The sequence below is a fragment of the Staurois parvus genome, unplaced genomic scaffold (assembly GCF_062004578.1).
Source record: "Staurois parvus isolate SC_StPar_1 unplaced genomic scaffold, SC_StPar_1.0 ptg002368l, whole genome shotgun sequence".
Lineage (NCBI taxonomy): Eukaryota > Metazoa > Chordata > Amphibia > Anura > Ranidae > Staurois > Staurois parvus.
This window is the reverse complement of record NW_028320164.1, coordinates 76,197-93,971: the sequence shown is the minus strand read 5'-3', so window position 1 is coordinate 93,971 and position 17,775 is coordinate 76,197. Positions and strand designations below refer to the sequence as shown.

At 44.8% G+C, this 17,775-nt stretch overlaps 1 protein-coding gene across 1 annotated transcript; it reads right to left on the bottom strand.

The window, feature by feature from the left end:
* Positions 1-1,148: 1,148 nt before the first annotated feature.
* LOC149431168 (uncharacterized) lies at positions 1,149-17,568 on the bottom strand. The gene is made up of 2 exons (XM_089665831.1): positions 16,986-17,568; positions 1,149-6,309 (listed from the first exon to the last, which is right to left on the bottom strand). The coding sequence occupies exon 2, from the start codon at positions 5,964-5,966 to the stop codon at positions 4,917-4,919; it is 1,050 nt and encodes a 349-aa protein (XP_089521957.1). The 5' UTR covers positions 5,967-6,309; positions 16,986-17,568; the 3' UTR covers positions 1,149-4,916.
* Between the last annotated feature and the right edge of the window lie 207 nt (positions 17,569-17,775).

Sequence of the window (17,775 nt, the reverse complement as noted above, 5' to 3'; positions counted from 1 at the left end):
GATTGTCCTCAAACCAGTACAGTGTCACCAGACCAATGTAAGCCAACCACAGTGTTCCTGATTGTCCTCAAACCAGTACAGTGTCACCAGACCAGTGCAAGCCAACCACAGTGTTCCTGATTGTCCTCAAACCAGTACAGTGTCACCAGACCAATGTAAGCCAACCACAGTGTTCCTGATTGTCCTCAAACCAGTACAGTGTCACCAGACCAGTGTAAGCCAACCACAGTGTTCCTGATTGTCCTCAAACCAGTACGGTGTCACCAGACCAGTGTAAGCCAACCATAGTGTTCCTGATTGTCCTCAAACCAGTACGGTGTCACCAGACCAGTGTAAGCCAACCACAGTGTTCCTGATTGTCCTCAAACCAGTACAGTGTCACCAGACCAGTGTAAGCCAACCACGGTGTTCCTGATTGTCCTCAAACCAGTACGGTGTCACCAGACCAGTGTAAGCCAACCATAGTGTTCCTGATTGTCCTCAAACCAGTACGGTGTCACCAGACCAGTGTAAGCCAACCACAGTGTTCCTGATTGTCCTCAAACCAGTACAGTGTCACCAGACCAATGTAAGCCAACCACAGTGTTCCTGATTGTCCTCAAACCAGTACAGTGTCACCAGACCAGTGTAAGCCAACCACAGTGTTCCTGATTGTCCTCAAACCAGTACGGTGTCACCAGACCAGTGTACGCCAACCACGGTGTTCCTGATTGTCCTCAAACCAGTACAGTGTCACCAGACCAGTGTAAGCCAGCAACTGTGTTCCTGATTGTCCTCAAACCAGTACGGTGTCACCAGACCAGTGTAAGACAGCAATGGTGTTTCTGATAAATAACTTGTTAGGATGACAGCCTTGTGGAATAAAATCCAATTTTATTTACTTAATTTTTTTCATAAAATTGTGGCAAAAAATGCCAAATTAATTAAAAATGAATCATATAAACTCATCATGCTTCTTACTAAATGTTATGAACTATTTACTTTCCATAAATGGTTCCTTTGTGCTGTCCAGAAATTATAGGGCCTCAGCAAATGAGACAGGCAGTCAGTACATTAGGGATGATCATTTTCAAATATGATAGTCTGTAGACTATCACTTTCACACAGAATAAATGTTTTTTTTCACCAAAGAAATGTAGCAAAATACATTTTGCTTAAATGAAGAAAGGTTTATTTACAAAAAAGTTTTATAGCAGAAACTAAAAGGAAGCAAAAGATTTTTCAAATATTTCAGTCTTTTTTTTTTTTATAACTTTCACGCAGAATAAATAGTATACACTGATTTGGTTTGTTTTTTTTTTTACCAAAGAAATGCAGCAGAATACAGTCTGGCCTAAATTTATAAAGAAATGTTTATTTGCAAAGTTTTATAGCAGAAACTAAAGGAAGCAAAAATGTAGGTTTTCTAAATGTTTATAGTCTTTTTTTTCCTTTTTATAGAAAAAAAAACAAAAAAACAAAAAAGGCACAGTGGTGATTAAATACCACTGAGCGATCGGTTAATATCCATATAGGATACAAGACTTTGCTGATTAAACCACCAAAAGAAAGCTGAATCTGTCCAAAAAAATATATTGAGAAAAAAAAATCACTGGGATGCTTTTTAAGCATTTTTAACATTTTATTCAAAATTATATTTTAACACATTTTAAAGTAATTCTAAAAGGCTCAAGGTTTTTTTTACCTTCAAGCATTTTTACCCCCCCACCATGCTTATCTGCCCTTCTCGATCCAGCGATGGCCATGAGAGCCTCGTCTCTCCATGGACTCTCACACCTGATTGGCTGAGGCACAGCCAGTAAGCCAATCAGGAGAGGGAGGGGACGGGGCTGAGCTATGGCTTTGTTTGAGAATAGACATGACTCAGGAACGCACCTGCTTGGGTGCCCTCAGAGAAAGCTGCTTTCTCTGGGGGCACTCAGCAGGAGGGTGGGGTCAGGAGCAGTTATAGGAACAATTTTGTTTTTTTTTCGAGAAAAGGTTTAAACCAGAGGAATAGCTGACATCATTGGATGAAGCTGACAATTGTAAGCACCCCTGCAGTGCCATTTGGTTTGTCCCAACTCCTTAATCTGCCATCTTTGATGGACAACATGGCCTCCCTACAGGATGATAACAGATTTACTGGCAGGGTCAACAGGTTTGAAAAACAGAAAAATAAAAAACCACTATGTTAACCTCTTGACTTCCCATTGCCATTTTAAAACCGCACCCATCTTAGCCACTCCTGTGGGTTCCATCGGGTCTTTGATGGCCAGGATCCAGCACTAAGCCGAGGAGCTGAAATGATCAGCTCTTGGTCTTCCAATGCTTGTACAGATCACTCCATAGGAGCACGCTCTAAAAGCAAAATCAAAACATTAAACTTGCTTTAATGTTCTGTTTACATTGGAAGTTTAGTGGTGTCACAAGTGGTGTCGGGTCACTCGCACACAGTACAGGGGCCGGGACAGATCTGTTCTAGCTATGTTCTTCCTGCATAGATCACTTCTAAAGGCATCCAGAAATAGATCGCTATCAGAAGTGATCTGCTGCTGCACAGATACCTGGGGGGGGGGTTGGGTTTCTACTGTCTATTTCCAGACCCACTAAGAAAATAAAGTATGGAAAAATAATTGAGATATATATATATATATATATATATATATAAAATCAATCACAATCCCATGAAAAAGTCAAAAGTCGCCATTGTGCCTATCCGTGCCCATGTCAACACAACTTAATGTTACACTAACAATTTACACAAATTGTAGTGTTGAAAGGGGAATAAAGCTCTGCTAATGTAATTAGTTACATTTGCAGGCCAACATTCTAACTGTTTCCAGGGTTGAAAAGTGTTTGCAAACATAGTTTACCCTAAAAAAGGAGATCCGTCCACTCACAGTCTATTAAGAGAACCCCAAAAGGAGGAATTTCAGTCCACCAGAAGTTTTTTGTAGGATAATGACCAACCACCTTGACAGAAAGTAATTTTGCTCATAGTTAAACTTTAAGACCAACATTGTAATGTTTCAAGGGTTTCAAAGTGTTCTTCAGAAAAATAGTTTAGCCAAAAAAGGAGATCCGTCTACTCAGAGTTAATAAAGAGAACCCCAAAAGGAGGAATTTCAGTCCACCAGAAGTAGGAATACGACCATACATCTCGACAGAAGGTAATTTTGCCCATAGTTACACTTTAAGACCAACATTGCAATGTTTCCAGGGTTGAAAAAAGTGTTCTTCGCAAACATAGTTTACCCAAAAAAGGAGATCCGTCCACTCACAGTCAAAGAGAACCCCAAAAAGAGGAATTTCAGTCCATCAGAAGAAGTTTTTTTGTAGAATAATGACCAACCACCTTGACAGAAAGTAATTTTGCTCATAGTTAAACTTTAAGACCAACATTGTAATGTTTCAAGGGTTTCAAAGTGTTCTTCAGAAAAATAGTTTAGCAAAAAAAGGAGATCCGTCTACTCAGAGTTAATAAAGAGAACCCCAAAAGGAGGAATTTCAGTCCACCAGAAGTAGGAATACGACCATACATCTCGACAGAAGGTAATTTTGCCCATAGTTACACTTTAAGACCAACATTGTAATGTTTCCAGGGTTGAAAAATGTTCTTCTCAAACATAGTTTACCCCATAAAAAGAGGAGATCCGTCCACTCACAGTCAAAGAGAACCCCAAAAGGAGGAATTTCAGTCCAGCAGAAGAAGTTTTTGTAGAAGTATGACCACCCACTTCGACAAAGTAATATTGCCCATAGTTACACTTTAAGACCAGCATTGTAATGTTTCCAGGGTTGAAAAGTGTTCTCCTTTTTTGGGTAAACTATGTTTGAGAAGGACACTTTTCAACCCTGGAAACATTACAATGTTGGTCTTAAAGTGTAACTATGGGCAAAATTACTTTCTGTCGAGGTGGGTGGTCATATTCCTACAAAAATTTCTTCTTCTCCTCCTTTATGGGGTTCTCTTTATTGACCGAGTGGACGGATCTCCTTTTTTGGGTAAACTATGTTTGCGAAGATCTGTCCACTCACAGTCAATAAAGAGAACCCCAAAAGGAGGAATTTCAGTCCACCAGAAGAAGTAGGAATGACCATACATCTTGACAGAAAGTAATTTTGCCATAGTTACACTTTAAGACCAACATTGTAATGTTTCAAGGGTTGAAAAATGTTCTTCTCAAACATAGTTTACCCAAAAAAGGAGGAGATCCGTTCACTCAGCGTTAATAAAGAAAACCCCAATAAGAGAAATTTCAGTCCTCCAGAAGAAGTAGGAATAGGACCACACTCCGACAGTTTGGAAGTTCAAATGTCTTGCAGTTGTGTTGTGTCAGTCTATCGAGATGAGCAACAGCTGGAAATAGGATAAAAAGGATATCTAATCTTTACCTGATGGAATCCCTTAGGACTTATTGCAGAACTGGATGAAACACCAGGTGGTCAGTTTCAGTGGTACGCCCGTAAAACAGCAAGAACTTGGTGCTGAAAGCCCTATACCAGTTTAAGAAGTTGCTTTCTGAGTAGAGACTTCTCCCTACCTGGTGTCCTAGCTGCAGATCTGTCTGCAAAGATATCATCCATGAGAGGAGGTGGAACATGGAAAGGAGGCATGGATCATGGGAGGGGAAGTGGAACACACAGTATAACCGGAGAGGTGGGCTTCTATGGAGCCTTCAAGATTGAGTGATATAGCAATAGTCAGCAGAACCTAAAAAGGACTCTCCCTCTGAGGCTTCAAATGGCTTGGCAAGATGCCACTTGACCACTACCTGGTCTCTGGTAATGAGCGTTGTTAAGGTATCATCTCAGGACAAGTCAATGAAGGAAACAATAAATTAGTGAATGATGCAAATGCATTACATGTTCAGTCAAGACTCCATAAAAAAAAAAAAAGAGAACAATGAAAATCATAAGGAAACATAGGTCAGTCATTGAGGATTCTCCCAAAAAATGATCAAGTTGTCTCCAGTGTGGACACTTTGGTGTGTAACAAGCTCTCTCTGGGTTGTGAAAGCTTTGTCATGTTCTGAACCCTGATATGGCCTCTTTTTAATGTGAACCCACTGGTGTGAGTTGAGATCTGACTTATGTTTAAAAGCTTTGTCACATTGTGAACACGGATACGGCCTCTCTCCAGTGTGACTCCTCTGGTGTCTAATAAGGTGTTCCCTCGTAGTAAAAGCTTTGTCGCATATTGAACACTGAAATGGCTTCTCTCCAGTGTGTATCCTCTGGTGTCTGATGAGGTCTTGCCTCGTTGTAAAAGCTTTGTCACATTCTGAACACTGATGCGGCCTTTCTCCAGTGTGAGTCCTCTGGTGTTTGACAAGGTGCGACTTATCTAAAAAATGTTTTTTACACACAAAGCACTGAAACGGCTTCTCTCTAGTGTGGACCCTCTCGTGTAGGATAAAGTGGTCCCTCCTTGTAAAGGCTTTGTCACATTGAGAACACCGGTAGAGCTTCTCTCCGGTGTGAATCCTCTGGTGAGTGGTGAGCTTACTCTCGGTTGTAAAAGCCTTTTCACATTCAGAACATTGATAGGGCTTCTCTCCGGTGTGAATCCACTGGTGTGTGTCCAGCTTTACCTTGGTTACAAAAGCTTTGTCGCATTGAGAACATTGATACGGCTTCTCTCCGGTGTGGGTCATCTGGTGTCTGCTAAGCTGTGACTTTGACTTGAAAGCCTTGTCACATTCAGAACACGGATACGGTTTCTCTCCAGTGTGAACCCTCTGGTGTGTGATCAGATTTGCCTTCACTCGAAAATCTTTGCCACAATCTGAACACCGATACAGCTTGGCTCCAGTGTGAATGCTCATGTGTAAGTTGAGGTTACTCTTCTGGGTAAAGGTTTTGTCACATTCGGGGCACTCAAATGGCTTCTCTCCAGTGTGAACTATCTGGTGTTTGATCAGATTCGACTTGTTCGTAAAAGATTTGTCACATTCAGAACACTGAAATGGCTTCTCCTCCATCGTGAACCTGAGGAACTTTCCCCTTCACAGTAGAGCCTTTATCTCAATCCAAAAAATGGAAATATGTTCTGAATTGGCTTCTCTTGCGAAGGAATGGGTTGGACTTTACTATACGGCCGTAGTCACTTTCAGAACATTGAAACGACTGCTCCGTTGTCGTCCTCTGAGGCTGGATCAATGTTGAAGAGCACCCAAACCATTCACAACGCCAATCCTGTGCGAACCTATCCAGTGTACTGCAATCAAATCCTTCAATCACTTAAGACACCCATGTATCTTGTTTCCCACGTGACTTTGTATTTATGAAGACCAGCATGACAGAGAACATCGACCATTAATCCACCTGAAAAAGAAAAAAAAAAAAAGTCAGAATTCTATGTAAACATGCAATAAATAAATATATATATATATATATAGTTATATATAGTTATATATAGTATTAAATATATTGAATACGTCCAAAAATTGTAGTATTTCAAATATAAGTCAAAATATTTGGGAAGAATATTTTTAAAAATAGATTTCAAATATATTTTTCTTCCATATAGGATCCAGGGCTTTTTTTCCAGTAGGAACATGGGGGAAATCGCAGTTACGGCACCTTCGGCAATGAATATATGTAATGGCAAGGGGTGCTGGGGGCTTTAATAATGTTGGCTGCTGGGAAATCTATTGTTACTAGGGGCAAACTATTTTTGAGGTGGACCTTTTGTCGCTGGGAAGGTCTATTGTTTTGCTGATGAGGGATCTATTGTTTTGCTGATGAGGGATATCTTTTTGCTGGGAGGGATCTACTGTTGAAGAATGGGTCTAGTGTTGCTGGCTTCTGGAGACTCTGTTGATGCTGGCTGCTGGGAGATCTATTATTGCTGGTGGGGTCTGTTGTTGATGGGGGATCTATTTTTTGCTGGGGGGAGGGTCTATTGTTGCTAGCTGTAAGGGACCCATTTTACTGCTTTTCTTGTTTTCATTAACACATTCCATACATATTACTTCGTACCACAAAATGACGCTTGATTCTTTATTCTCTAAAAGGAGCGGTGCTGGAAGGTGGGTAGTGGGTGGAACCAAGGGACAGTGGCTTGAAGGTGGGTAAGGAATGACTTGAAAGGAGGGAGTACCTGCACCCATTCTCTGAGGGGAAAAGCCCTGGTGAAATGTATCAATACAAAAAGAAAAATGGCACTCAGCAGTGAGCAGTTCTTTTATGAAGGCTTAAAACAAAACATTAAAAATACAAAATTCCTTTGAAAGACATGCTTGGGTGAAACCTAAAACCCACCTGTGAAAAGACATATATGTAGGATGTAGAGAAACAAAAGTGACATTATAAAGAAAAAAAAATACAAAGCGTCTGGGATTCCTCTCGACATCCATACCAGACCTTATGCTTGATGAGGGTCTGGTATGAATCGTAAGAGATGCCCCAAAATCCATCGTAGATCCTTGTATATGTCTGCAGCCTGGATGGCCAGCCAGGAAAGGGCATCAGCAAGTGTTTGCCCTCCACCTAAACTATACCAGGCCACATGCCCTCAACATGGGAAGGGTACCCTGCCAGAAGTCCCCTAGCAAAGCACCATGCCCCCATGTTGATGAGGACAAAGACCTTTCCCCACAACGAAGAAAGGGGGCCTCCAGATATCCAGCTCACATACATGAACAAGTAAGGGATAATAGTATGCCTGGTTATGAACAAAAAGTAAAATGGCAAAATAACACAACACCGATGAAAAACTCCAAACAACAAATAAAAACACACTTTTTTTTTTTTTTTTTTATTGTAAACCTGCCTGTTGTCTCCCTATGAAACTGCAGACTGCTAAATGCACTCACATGCATGTGCATTAGGTCTGTCCAATATTTCTGTATATAATAATAAACTCTAAAAAAAAATGTATTTCTTATTTCTTAACCTGGTTGTTTTCTCCCTCTTTAACTGCAACCTTGAAAAAGTGCTTACATACTGTGGTATGTGTCCGCACAATATTTCTGGCTGTTGTCTGAAATGATCAACTGTAATTTTCTATTTATAATTTGCCATTTTAGCTATATAGTTTTTTTTATTATTAAAATGATCACTTTCATCTTGAAATTACCTTTAGACGTCATCGCGTAGTTATTGCTGACAGTTTGGTCAAGAGAGCTGCTTTTATGATTCTAAGGCTTCACGGTATCCTATAAACCCCACAAAAATATTAAAAACATTCTGCAACAAAAATGTATTTATCCTCACCCGGGTTATTAAAATGTATTTCTTTTTGCACCCATATTAACACTTTAGCAGTCTCCCGTCTAGGATAAAGATCTGCTATAGGCGAATGGAATCCCTGGCTGCTCCGTTTACAAACAGAACAAAGCGGCTAGGAGCCGCCATTTTGCTGACAATTTCTGCACACTTTTCTCTTTGTAAACTTTTGCTGTAAAAAGCAGTTTCCATCGTATGGATGTGCTACTTCACAGGCAGGGGCAGGGGCAGGGGCAGGGTCAGGGCACCCCCCCCCCCCCAGGCATGTTATTTACATTTCGCATTTTTAATGATACCATTTAAGCAGTACTAAAATTTATGCTTCCTACCCAACAGAAAAAAAAAAAAAAGGGGTTTTGGTACATGTCCCCCAGGGCAGTGCCCAGCCCCCATGCCAATTGTTTAATTATTTTATGCCTAATAGCCAGAACTGATTTTTAATATTTAGGTCTCATTAGACTTTACCCAATGGGGTTCAAATTCGGCACTCAAACTTCGCTCATGATCTGCGGGCCTGCCCTGAATTGAACACGGGTGTGTTTGCCTCATCAGTTATTATAAGAGATAGCAGCCAAAAATACTTTATAGTGGCCGGACAGAATGTAAGTATCTTGGTGAGGCAGCAATTTAAAAGAGAAGGACTTGAGGCAGGTATAATCTTGAGAGACAATCAAATATTTATCTGAGAGACAATAGCCAGGATTGTTTTTTAGTGTATCTGGATATACAGTGGGGATCGAAAGTTTGGGCACCCCAGCTAAAAATTTGTATTAATGTGCATAAAGAAGCCAAGGAAAGATGGAAAAATCTCCAAAAGGCATCAAATTACAGATTAGACATTCTTATAATATGTCAACAAAAGTTAGATTTTATTTCCATCATTTACACTTTCAAAATAACAGAAAACAAAAAAATGGCGTCTGCAAAAGTTTGGGCACCCTATAGAGTTAATATCTTGTACTGCCCCCTTTGGCAAGTATCACAGCTTGTAAACGTTTTTTGTAGCCAGCCAAGAGTCTTTCAATTCTTGTTTGAGGTATCTTTGCCCATTCTTCCTTACAAAAGTCTTCCAGTTCTTTGAGATTTCTGGGCTGTCTGTCACGCACTGCTCTTTTAAGGTCTATCCATAGATTTTCAATTATGTTGAGGTCAGGAGATTGTGAAGGCCATGGCAAAACCTTCAGTTTACGCCTCTTGATGTAATCCCCCGTGGATTTTGAGGTGTGTTTAGGATCATTATCCATTTGTAGAAGCCATCCTCTCTTTAACTTCAGCTTTTTCACAGATGGCATCAAGTTACCATCCAAAATTTGCTGAAATTTTATTGAATCCATTTTTCCTTCTACTCGTGAGATGTTCCCTGTGCCACTGGCTGCAACACAACCCCAAAGCATGATTGATCCAACCCCATGCTTAACAGTTGGACAGAGGTTCTTTTCATTCAATTCTGTGCCCCTTCTTCTCCAAACGTACCTTTGCTCATTCCGGCCAAAAAAGTTCAATTTTAACCTCATCGGTCCACAGAACATGTTGCCAAAATGCATCAGGCTTGTCTATATGTTCATTTGCAAAGTTCAAACGATGATTTTTGTGGTAAGGACGTAGAAGAGGTTTTCTTCTGATGACTCTTCCATGAAGACCATATTTGTACAAGTATCTCTTTATAGTGGAATAGTGACCACAACTCCAGTGTCTGCCAGATCTTTCTGGAGGGATCGTGCAGTCAAACATGGGTTTTGAATTGTTTTTCTCACAATCCTGCGAGCTGTTCTGTCTGATATTTTTCTTGGTCTTCCAGATCTTGCTTTAACTTCCACTGTTCCTGATGACTGCCATTTCTTAATTACATTCCGAACAGAGGATATTGACTTCTGAAAATGCTTTGCTGTCTTCTTATAGTCTTCTCCAGCTTTGTGAGCGTCAACTATTTTCAGTTTCAGTTTTCTAGACAACTGCTTAGAAGAACCCATGGTGCTGATTGTTGGGGCAAGGTCAGATGAGTCTGGGCTTTTTAAAACCTTTGAGATTGACATCACCTGGTCTTCCCAGACGATGATTGAGAACAATCCATGACACTGGCAGGTCTCAGCTTGGCAAAGGGGGCAGTGCATGCTATAAATTCTGCAGGGTGCCCAAACTTTTGCAGACGCCATTTTTTTGTTTTCTGTTATTTTGAAAGTGTAAATGATGGAAATAAAATCTAACTTTTGTTGACATATTATAAGAATGTCTAATCTGTAATTTGATGCCTTTTGGAGATTTTTTCATCTATCCTTGGCTTCTTTATGCACATTAATACAAATTTTTAGCTGGGGTGCCCAAACTTTCGATCCCCACTGTACATGATGAGAATCTGTTGGGTGTGGATAGTTTTGGTGGTCGGTGTGTTTTTCTGCAGCATGTTGGAAGGATCTACACTATAAAAGTATTGGGCCCGCCCTCCCAATCATGTGATTTAGGTGTTCCAATCCCCTCCATGGACACAGGTGTATACAATCAAGCCCCTAGGCATGCAGACTGCTTCTACAAACATTGGTGAAAGAATGGGTCGCTCTCAGGAGCTCAGTGACTCCAACCGTGGTCCCATGACAGGTGGCCACCTGTGCAATAAGTCCATCCATGACATTTCCAAGCTACTAAATATTCCACGCTCAACTGTTAGTGGGATTATAACAAAGTAGAAGCAACTGGGAACAACAGCAACTCAGCCACCAAGTGGTAGGCCACGTCACATGACAGGGCGGGGTCAGCGCATGCTGAAGCGCACAGTACACAGAAGTCGCCAACTGTCTGCAGAGTCAATAGCTAAAGAACTCCAAACTTGGTGAGGCCTTCAGATGAGCCCAACAAACAGTGCGTAGAGAGCTTCATGGAATGGGTTTCCATGGCCGAGCAGCTGCATCCAAGCCTTACATGACCAAGTGCAATGCAAAGCGGCGGATGCCGTGGTGTAAAGCACGCCACCACTGGACTCTAGAGCAGAGGAGACTTGTTCTCTGGAGTGACCAATCACGCTTCTCTGCTTGGCAATCCAATGGACGTGTCTGGGTTTGGTGGTTGCCAGGAGAACGGTACTTGCCTGATTGCATTGTGCCAAGTGTAAGGTTTGGTGGAGGGGGGATTATGGTGTGGGGTTGTTTTTCAGGGGTTGGGCTTGGCCCCCTAGTTCTAGTGAAGGGAACTCTTAAGGCGACATTTTGGAAAATTTCATGCTCAAGACAGGTTTTTATCTTGAAACACAAGCCAGAGTGTATTATCTGTGAGAAAAGAGCCACAAATATCTTATAGTATCTATACAGTATGTAAGCTGCTTAGGTAACCAATTGCCCTCCAGAGGATATACCCCCCCTCCTGACCAGGCCCATTTTTTGCTATAAAAAAACATCCAATTAAAAAAAATAATAATAATAATAAAAAAAAAAAAATGGTCATAAAATTTAGGCCAAAATGTATTCTGCTCCAGGTCTTTGCTAAAAAAAAAAAATCCTACAAATGGCGGTATACAGTGAAGGAATTGTGTATTTGCTCCCCAGCTGATGATCGTTTGCCCACTCACAAAGAAATGATCGGTCTAAAAATCGAATGTTCGGTGTATTCAGCACCTCCAGGCGCCGTGCCCTTCAGCACCCCCAGACTGCCGTGACTAGCCAGCAACAGACTCTGCAGCCCACCACCTTCCCTCCCCTCCCACAGATGAACTCCTCCGCCACTACGCGAAAGACTCTCCGCATCTATACACCCTGATGTGAAACCTCTCACCTCCCTCAACGGATCAGCACTCCGCTCACCCTCCTAATATGTCACCTGTACTCCTCCTCTCCTCCATTCACAAAATCCCCTCCCTCTACCCCCCTACTCCCCCAAAACAACTTTACATCGGACCCTCACTACTTCCCTCTCCCCACCTCCGCCTGATACTCCACTCTCCCACCGACCCACACGCTACCACTATCAGACCCTCAAGCTCTTGCACATCCCGCTCCCATGCCACCTTTCTCACCCTCCTTCTCCTCCATACCGCCGGGGATATCTCCCGAAACCCTGGCCCCTCACCACCTCACTCACCCACTAGGCACCCTCCTACTCCCACAAACCGACGCAACCCCCTCAACCTTATACCTGTCCCCCTCCTCCCCACATCCACCCCTCCTCTCTCGGTTGCACTCCTGAACGCCCGTTCGGTTTGCAACAAGCTCACCGCCATCCATGACCTCTTTATCTTCCACTCCCTCAACCTCCTAGCAGTCACCGAAACCTGGATCCAAGCCACTGACTCCACCTCCCCTGCGGAACTCTCCTATGGAGGTCTCGTCTGGACCCAGACCGAGCGGTCGTAGAGGTAGTGGGGTCGGCATGCTCTTGTCACCGCTGAGCACCTTCCAGGTCCTTCCAAACCCCCCTCTCTATCCTTCTCCTCCTTCGAGGCCCACTGCATCCGACTCTTCTCCCCAACCCCTCTGAGGATTGCAGTAATCGATCGGCCTCCTGGACCCGTATCCCGCTTCCTGGATGACTTTTCCGCCTGGCTGCCCTTCTTCCTCTCCTCTGAGCTCCCCACCATCATCCTTGGAGACTTCAATATCCCTCTCAATGTCAACAACCCGGCCACATCCCAACTCCTCCACTTAACCTCTTCCTTTGCACTCACACAGTCCTCCACCCACACCGATGGGAACACCCTGGACCTCGTTTTCTCCCATCTCTGCACCCCCCACAACCTCACTAACACCCCTTTCCCTCTCTCTGACCACAACCTCATTACGTTCTCCGTCTCCCCCTCCTATAACGCCTCCTCCCCCAAACGTCAAACCATCACCAGCCCCTCTCCACTCGGCAGCTGACCATCTGTACGACAGTATCCTTCCACTGTCATGCCCTGACCTGGCCACTACTGCGTACAACGACTCGCTGTCAGCTGCTCTAGACTCCTTAGCACCCCTAACCACACGTAGCATTAGATCCCGACCGCTTCAACCCTGGCAGAATGACCACACTAAAAATCTTAAACTGCGCTGGAGAGATTATGGCGCAAAACCAGATCCCCCTCGCGCGTTCTCCCTCTACTAATCCACCTTCCTCACCTACTCCTCCTCCTCCCTCATCAACACCCCCTCCTCCAGTCCTCACCGGCTCTTCTCCACTTTCAACTCCCTACTCTCTCCCCCTCCACGTCCACCCAGTGCCTCACTCACCTCCTACAAGATTGCCAATCACTTCTAAAATAAGATCGACACAATCCGTAACCTACCTCCCCACCTAGCCTCCCTCCCACCATAACCCCACCAACTCTCCCCTCCTCTGACCTCGCAACCGCCCTGCCCCCCACCACACTTAACATCCCGCACACCATAACTCACCCAACACTCTGCTCCTTCAGCCATGCCACCACTGAGGAGGTCACCAAGGTCTTCTCAGAAGCCCGCCTCACCACTTGCCCCCTTGACCCTGTCCCCACACAACTCCTCCGGGCACCCTCCTCCTCCATCCTACGCTCCCTCACATCTTCAATCTCTCCCTCTCTACTGGCGCATTCCCCTCCCCCCTAAAGCACGTGCACATCACCCCCATACTCAAAAAACCCTCCCTGGACCCCACCGACCTGAAAAACCTTAGGCCCATCTCACTGCTGCCATTTACTTCCAAGCTCCTTGAGTGCTTAGTCTACAATCGCCTAAGCTCCCACCTCACTGACAACAACCTCCTTGATCCACTACAGTCCGGCTTCCGTCCCCACAGAAACCGCCCTCCTCAAAATCACTAATGACCTGCTAACATCCAAAGCTAATGGCCACTACTCAGTCCTCTTACTCCTTGACCTCTCCGCGGTCTTTGACACAGTTGACCACCCCCTCCTCCTTAAGAAACTACACTCCCTCGGCATCAGAGTTTCCGCTCTCTCCTGGTTCTCCTCCTATCTCTCCCAACGCTACTTCAGTGTTACCTATAACACTGCCACCTCCTCCTCTCTCCCCCTCTCTGTTGGGGTCCCCCAAGGCTCTGTCCTCGGGCCCCTTCTCCATCTACACCTCCTCCCTCGGCAAACTGGTACACTCCCACGGCTTCAACTATCACCTCTACGCCGATGACACGCAAATTTACCTCTCCACCCCTCACCTCACCCCTTCAGTCTCCGCCCGCATCGCCCACCTCCTGAACGACATATCAGACTGGATGTCGCTCCATTTCCTCAAATTGAACCTTTCCAAAACCGAGCTGCTAATCTTCCCCCCAGCCCGTGCCCCTCCTCCCACACCCTCTCCATCACGACCAACAACGCCACCATCAGTCCCACCCCGCAAGCCAAAGTCCTGGGTGTCACTCTAGGCTCAAACCTGTCCTTACAACCCCATGTCCAATCGTTGACAAACTTGTGCAGGCTCCACCTCCGCAACATCTCCAAAATACATACGTTCCTAACCCCAGACACTACTAAACTACTCGTTCACTCCCTTATTATCTCATGTCTGGACTACTGCAACTCCCTCCTCACCGACCTACCTCATCGCAGACTATCCCCGCTTCAGTCTATACTGAACTCAGCGGCCAGACTCATCCACCTTACCAACCGCTCTGCTTCTGCCACCCACCTCTGTCATTCCCTCCACTGGGCTCCACCCCCCTCTGTCATTCCCTCCACTGGCTCCAGATTGCCCAACGGATAAAATTCAAACTACTAACACTGACATACAAAGCCATTCATAACGCTGCCCCAAACTACCTCACCGGCCTGATACCCAAATACCACCCAAACCGTAGTCTTCGCTCCTCACAAGACCTCCTACTTTCTAGCTCCCTGGTCTCCACCTCCCACGCCCAACTGCAGGACTTCTCCAGAACTTCCCCCTTCCTCTGGAACTCACTACCCCAATCCATTAGACTGTCAACTACGCTCCTCACCTTTAGGCGCACCCTGAAAACCCATCTCTTCAGGGAAGCCTACCCCACCCTCACTTAACAGCCGATCTCCTCCACTCCATCCCCCACAGCCACTTCCTCCTGTGCCACTATCCCCTCCCTCCTAGATTGTAAGCTCGAAAGAGCAGGGCCCTCGAACCCCTCGTGTATTGTTTTGTTACTGTATTGTCTCATGTTCTGTCCCCCACTATAATGTACAGCGCTGAGCAAACCTTTCTGGCGCTATATAAATACTGTATAATAATAATATAATAATATTGTAACACTGAGAGACAGAATACAACAACAAATTCAGCAGAAATGCGTCTAACAAATGATGACTGATCTGCATGTTCATGAGGGAAAGAAGGATTTGATCCCCTATCATTCAGCAGGATTTCTGGCTCCCAGGTGACTTTCATACAGGTAACAAGCTGAGATTAGAAGCAGTCTCTTAAAGGGAGTGCTGCTAATCTCATGTTGTTACCTGTATAAAAGACACCTGTCCACAGGAGCAATCAAACCATCAGATTCCAAACTCTCCACCATGGGAAAGACCAAAGAGCTGTCCAGGGATGTCAGGGACAAGATGGTAGACCTACACAAGGCTGGACTGGGCTACCAAACTATGGCCAAGCAGCTTGGTGAGAAGGTGACAACAGTTGGTGCAATCATTCACAAATGGAAGAAACACAAAACAAGTGTCAGTCTCCCTAGGTCTGGTGCACCATGCAAGATCTCACCTCGTGGAGTGTCAATGATCATGAGAACAGTGAGGAATCATCCCAGAACTACACGTGAGGTTCTTGTCAATGATCTCCAGGCAGCTGGGACCACAGTCACCAAGAAAACAATTGGTAACACACTACGCCGACAAGGACTGAAATCCTGCAGTGCCCGCAAGGTCCCTCTGCTCAAGAAAGCACATGTCCAGGCCCGTCTGAAGTTTGCCACTGAACATCTGAATGATGTAGAGGAGGACTGGTGGGAAGTGTTGTGGTCAGATGAGACCAAAATCCAGCTCTTTGGCATCAACTCAACTCGCCGTGTTTGGAGGAGGAGGAATGCTGCCTATGACCCCAAGAACACCATCCCAACTGTGAAACATGGTGGTGGAAACATTCTGCTTTGGGGGGGGGGTTCTGCTAAGGGGACAGGACAACTGCACCGCATCAAAGGAATGATGGACGGGGCAATGTACCCTCAAATCTTGGGTGAGAACCTTCTTCCCTCAGCCAGGGCATTGAAAATGGGTCGTGGATGGGTGTTCCAGCATGACAATGACCCAAAACACACGGCCAAGGCAACAAAGGAGCGGCTCAAGAAGAAGCACATTAAGGTCCTGGAGTGGCCTAGCCAGTCTCCAGACCTTCATCCGATTGAAAATCTGTGGAGGGAGCTGAAAGTTTGAGTTGCCAAACATCAGCCACCAAACCTTAATGACTTGGAGAGGATCTGCCAAGAGGAGTGGGCCAAAATCCCTCCTGAGATGTGTGCGAACCTGGGGGCCAACTACAGGAAATGTATGACCTCTGTGACTGCCAACAAGGGATTTGCCACTAAGTACTAAGTCATGTTTTGTGAAGGGGATCAAATCCTTCTTTCCCTCATGAACATGCAGATCAGTCATCATTTGTTAGACGCATTTCTGCTGAATTTGTTGTTGTATTCTGTCTCTCAGTGTTACACCGAACATTCCATTGTTAGACCGATCATTTCTTTGTGAGGGGCGAATGTTCAACATCAGCCGGGGAGCAAATACGCATTTCCTTCACTGTATATATATATATATATATTATCAGTCATGATGAGAAGGAATAGCAGGTCATGGGTACGTCTACATCAGGGACCATGAATAGGAGATCCACCTGACTTACCGCTTTGGTCGCGAAGACGGAACAGATCCCATGCGGTCCCTACAGTGGCCGTGTGTTCAGGATGGAGACGGAGAATCTGTTCAACCTGCTGGAACCGGATCTAAAATGTCGGAAAACAGGAAAAGCGTTCCACGGACAGGAAGTGACACCGGACTGATTAATACAGGGAGTGCAGTACGGAGAGCAGACGCTAGATGGCGCACAGAGTTAAAAAAAAACACAGAAAAAAGAAAACAAACAAAAAAAGGCAAAAGAAGAGAAATGTGAAAAGAGCACTAAAAGGACAAAGCACATTCCCAATCCGGATTCCATGCTGAGCTGTTGGGGCACGACCGAAACAGCAAAACACTGACATGGACGGGGGATGGGTGAGGAACGTAAGGACGCCCCATTGTTGGATGGAAATGATCGACCTACAGAGGACTGAATTCAAAGACACCCTGAAAATCAAAGTGAAGAAATGATGCAGCAGGCGAGTCCATGTTGGTGAAATGTCATTGCAGCAACTCAGAATGGTCCTCAGTAGTCTGTGTGGCCCCCACGTGCTTGTATGCATGCCTGACAACGTCGGGGGAGGGTCCTAATGAGACCACGGATGGTGCCCTGGGGGATTTCCTCCCAGATCTGGACCAGGGTGTCACTGAGCTCCTGGACAGTCTGAGGTGTCGAATGGACCAAAACATGACATCCCAGAGGGGTTTTATTGGATTTAGGTCAGGCGAGTGTGGGGGGCCATTCAATGGTATCAATTCCTTCATCCTCCAGGAACTGCCTGCATACTCTCCCCACA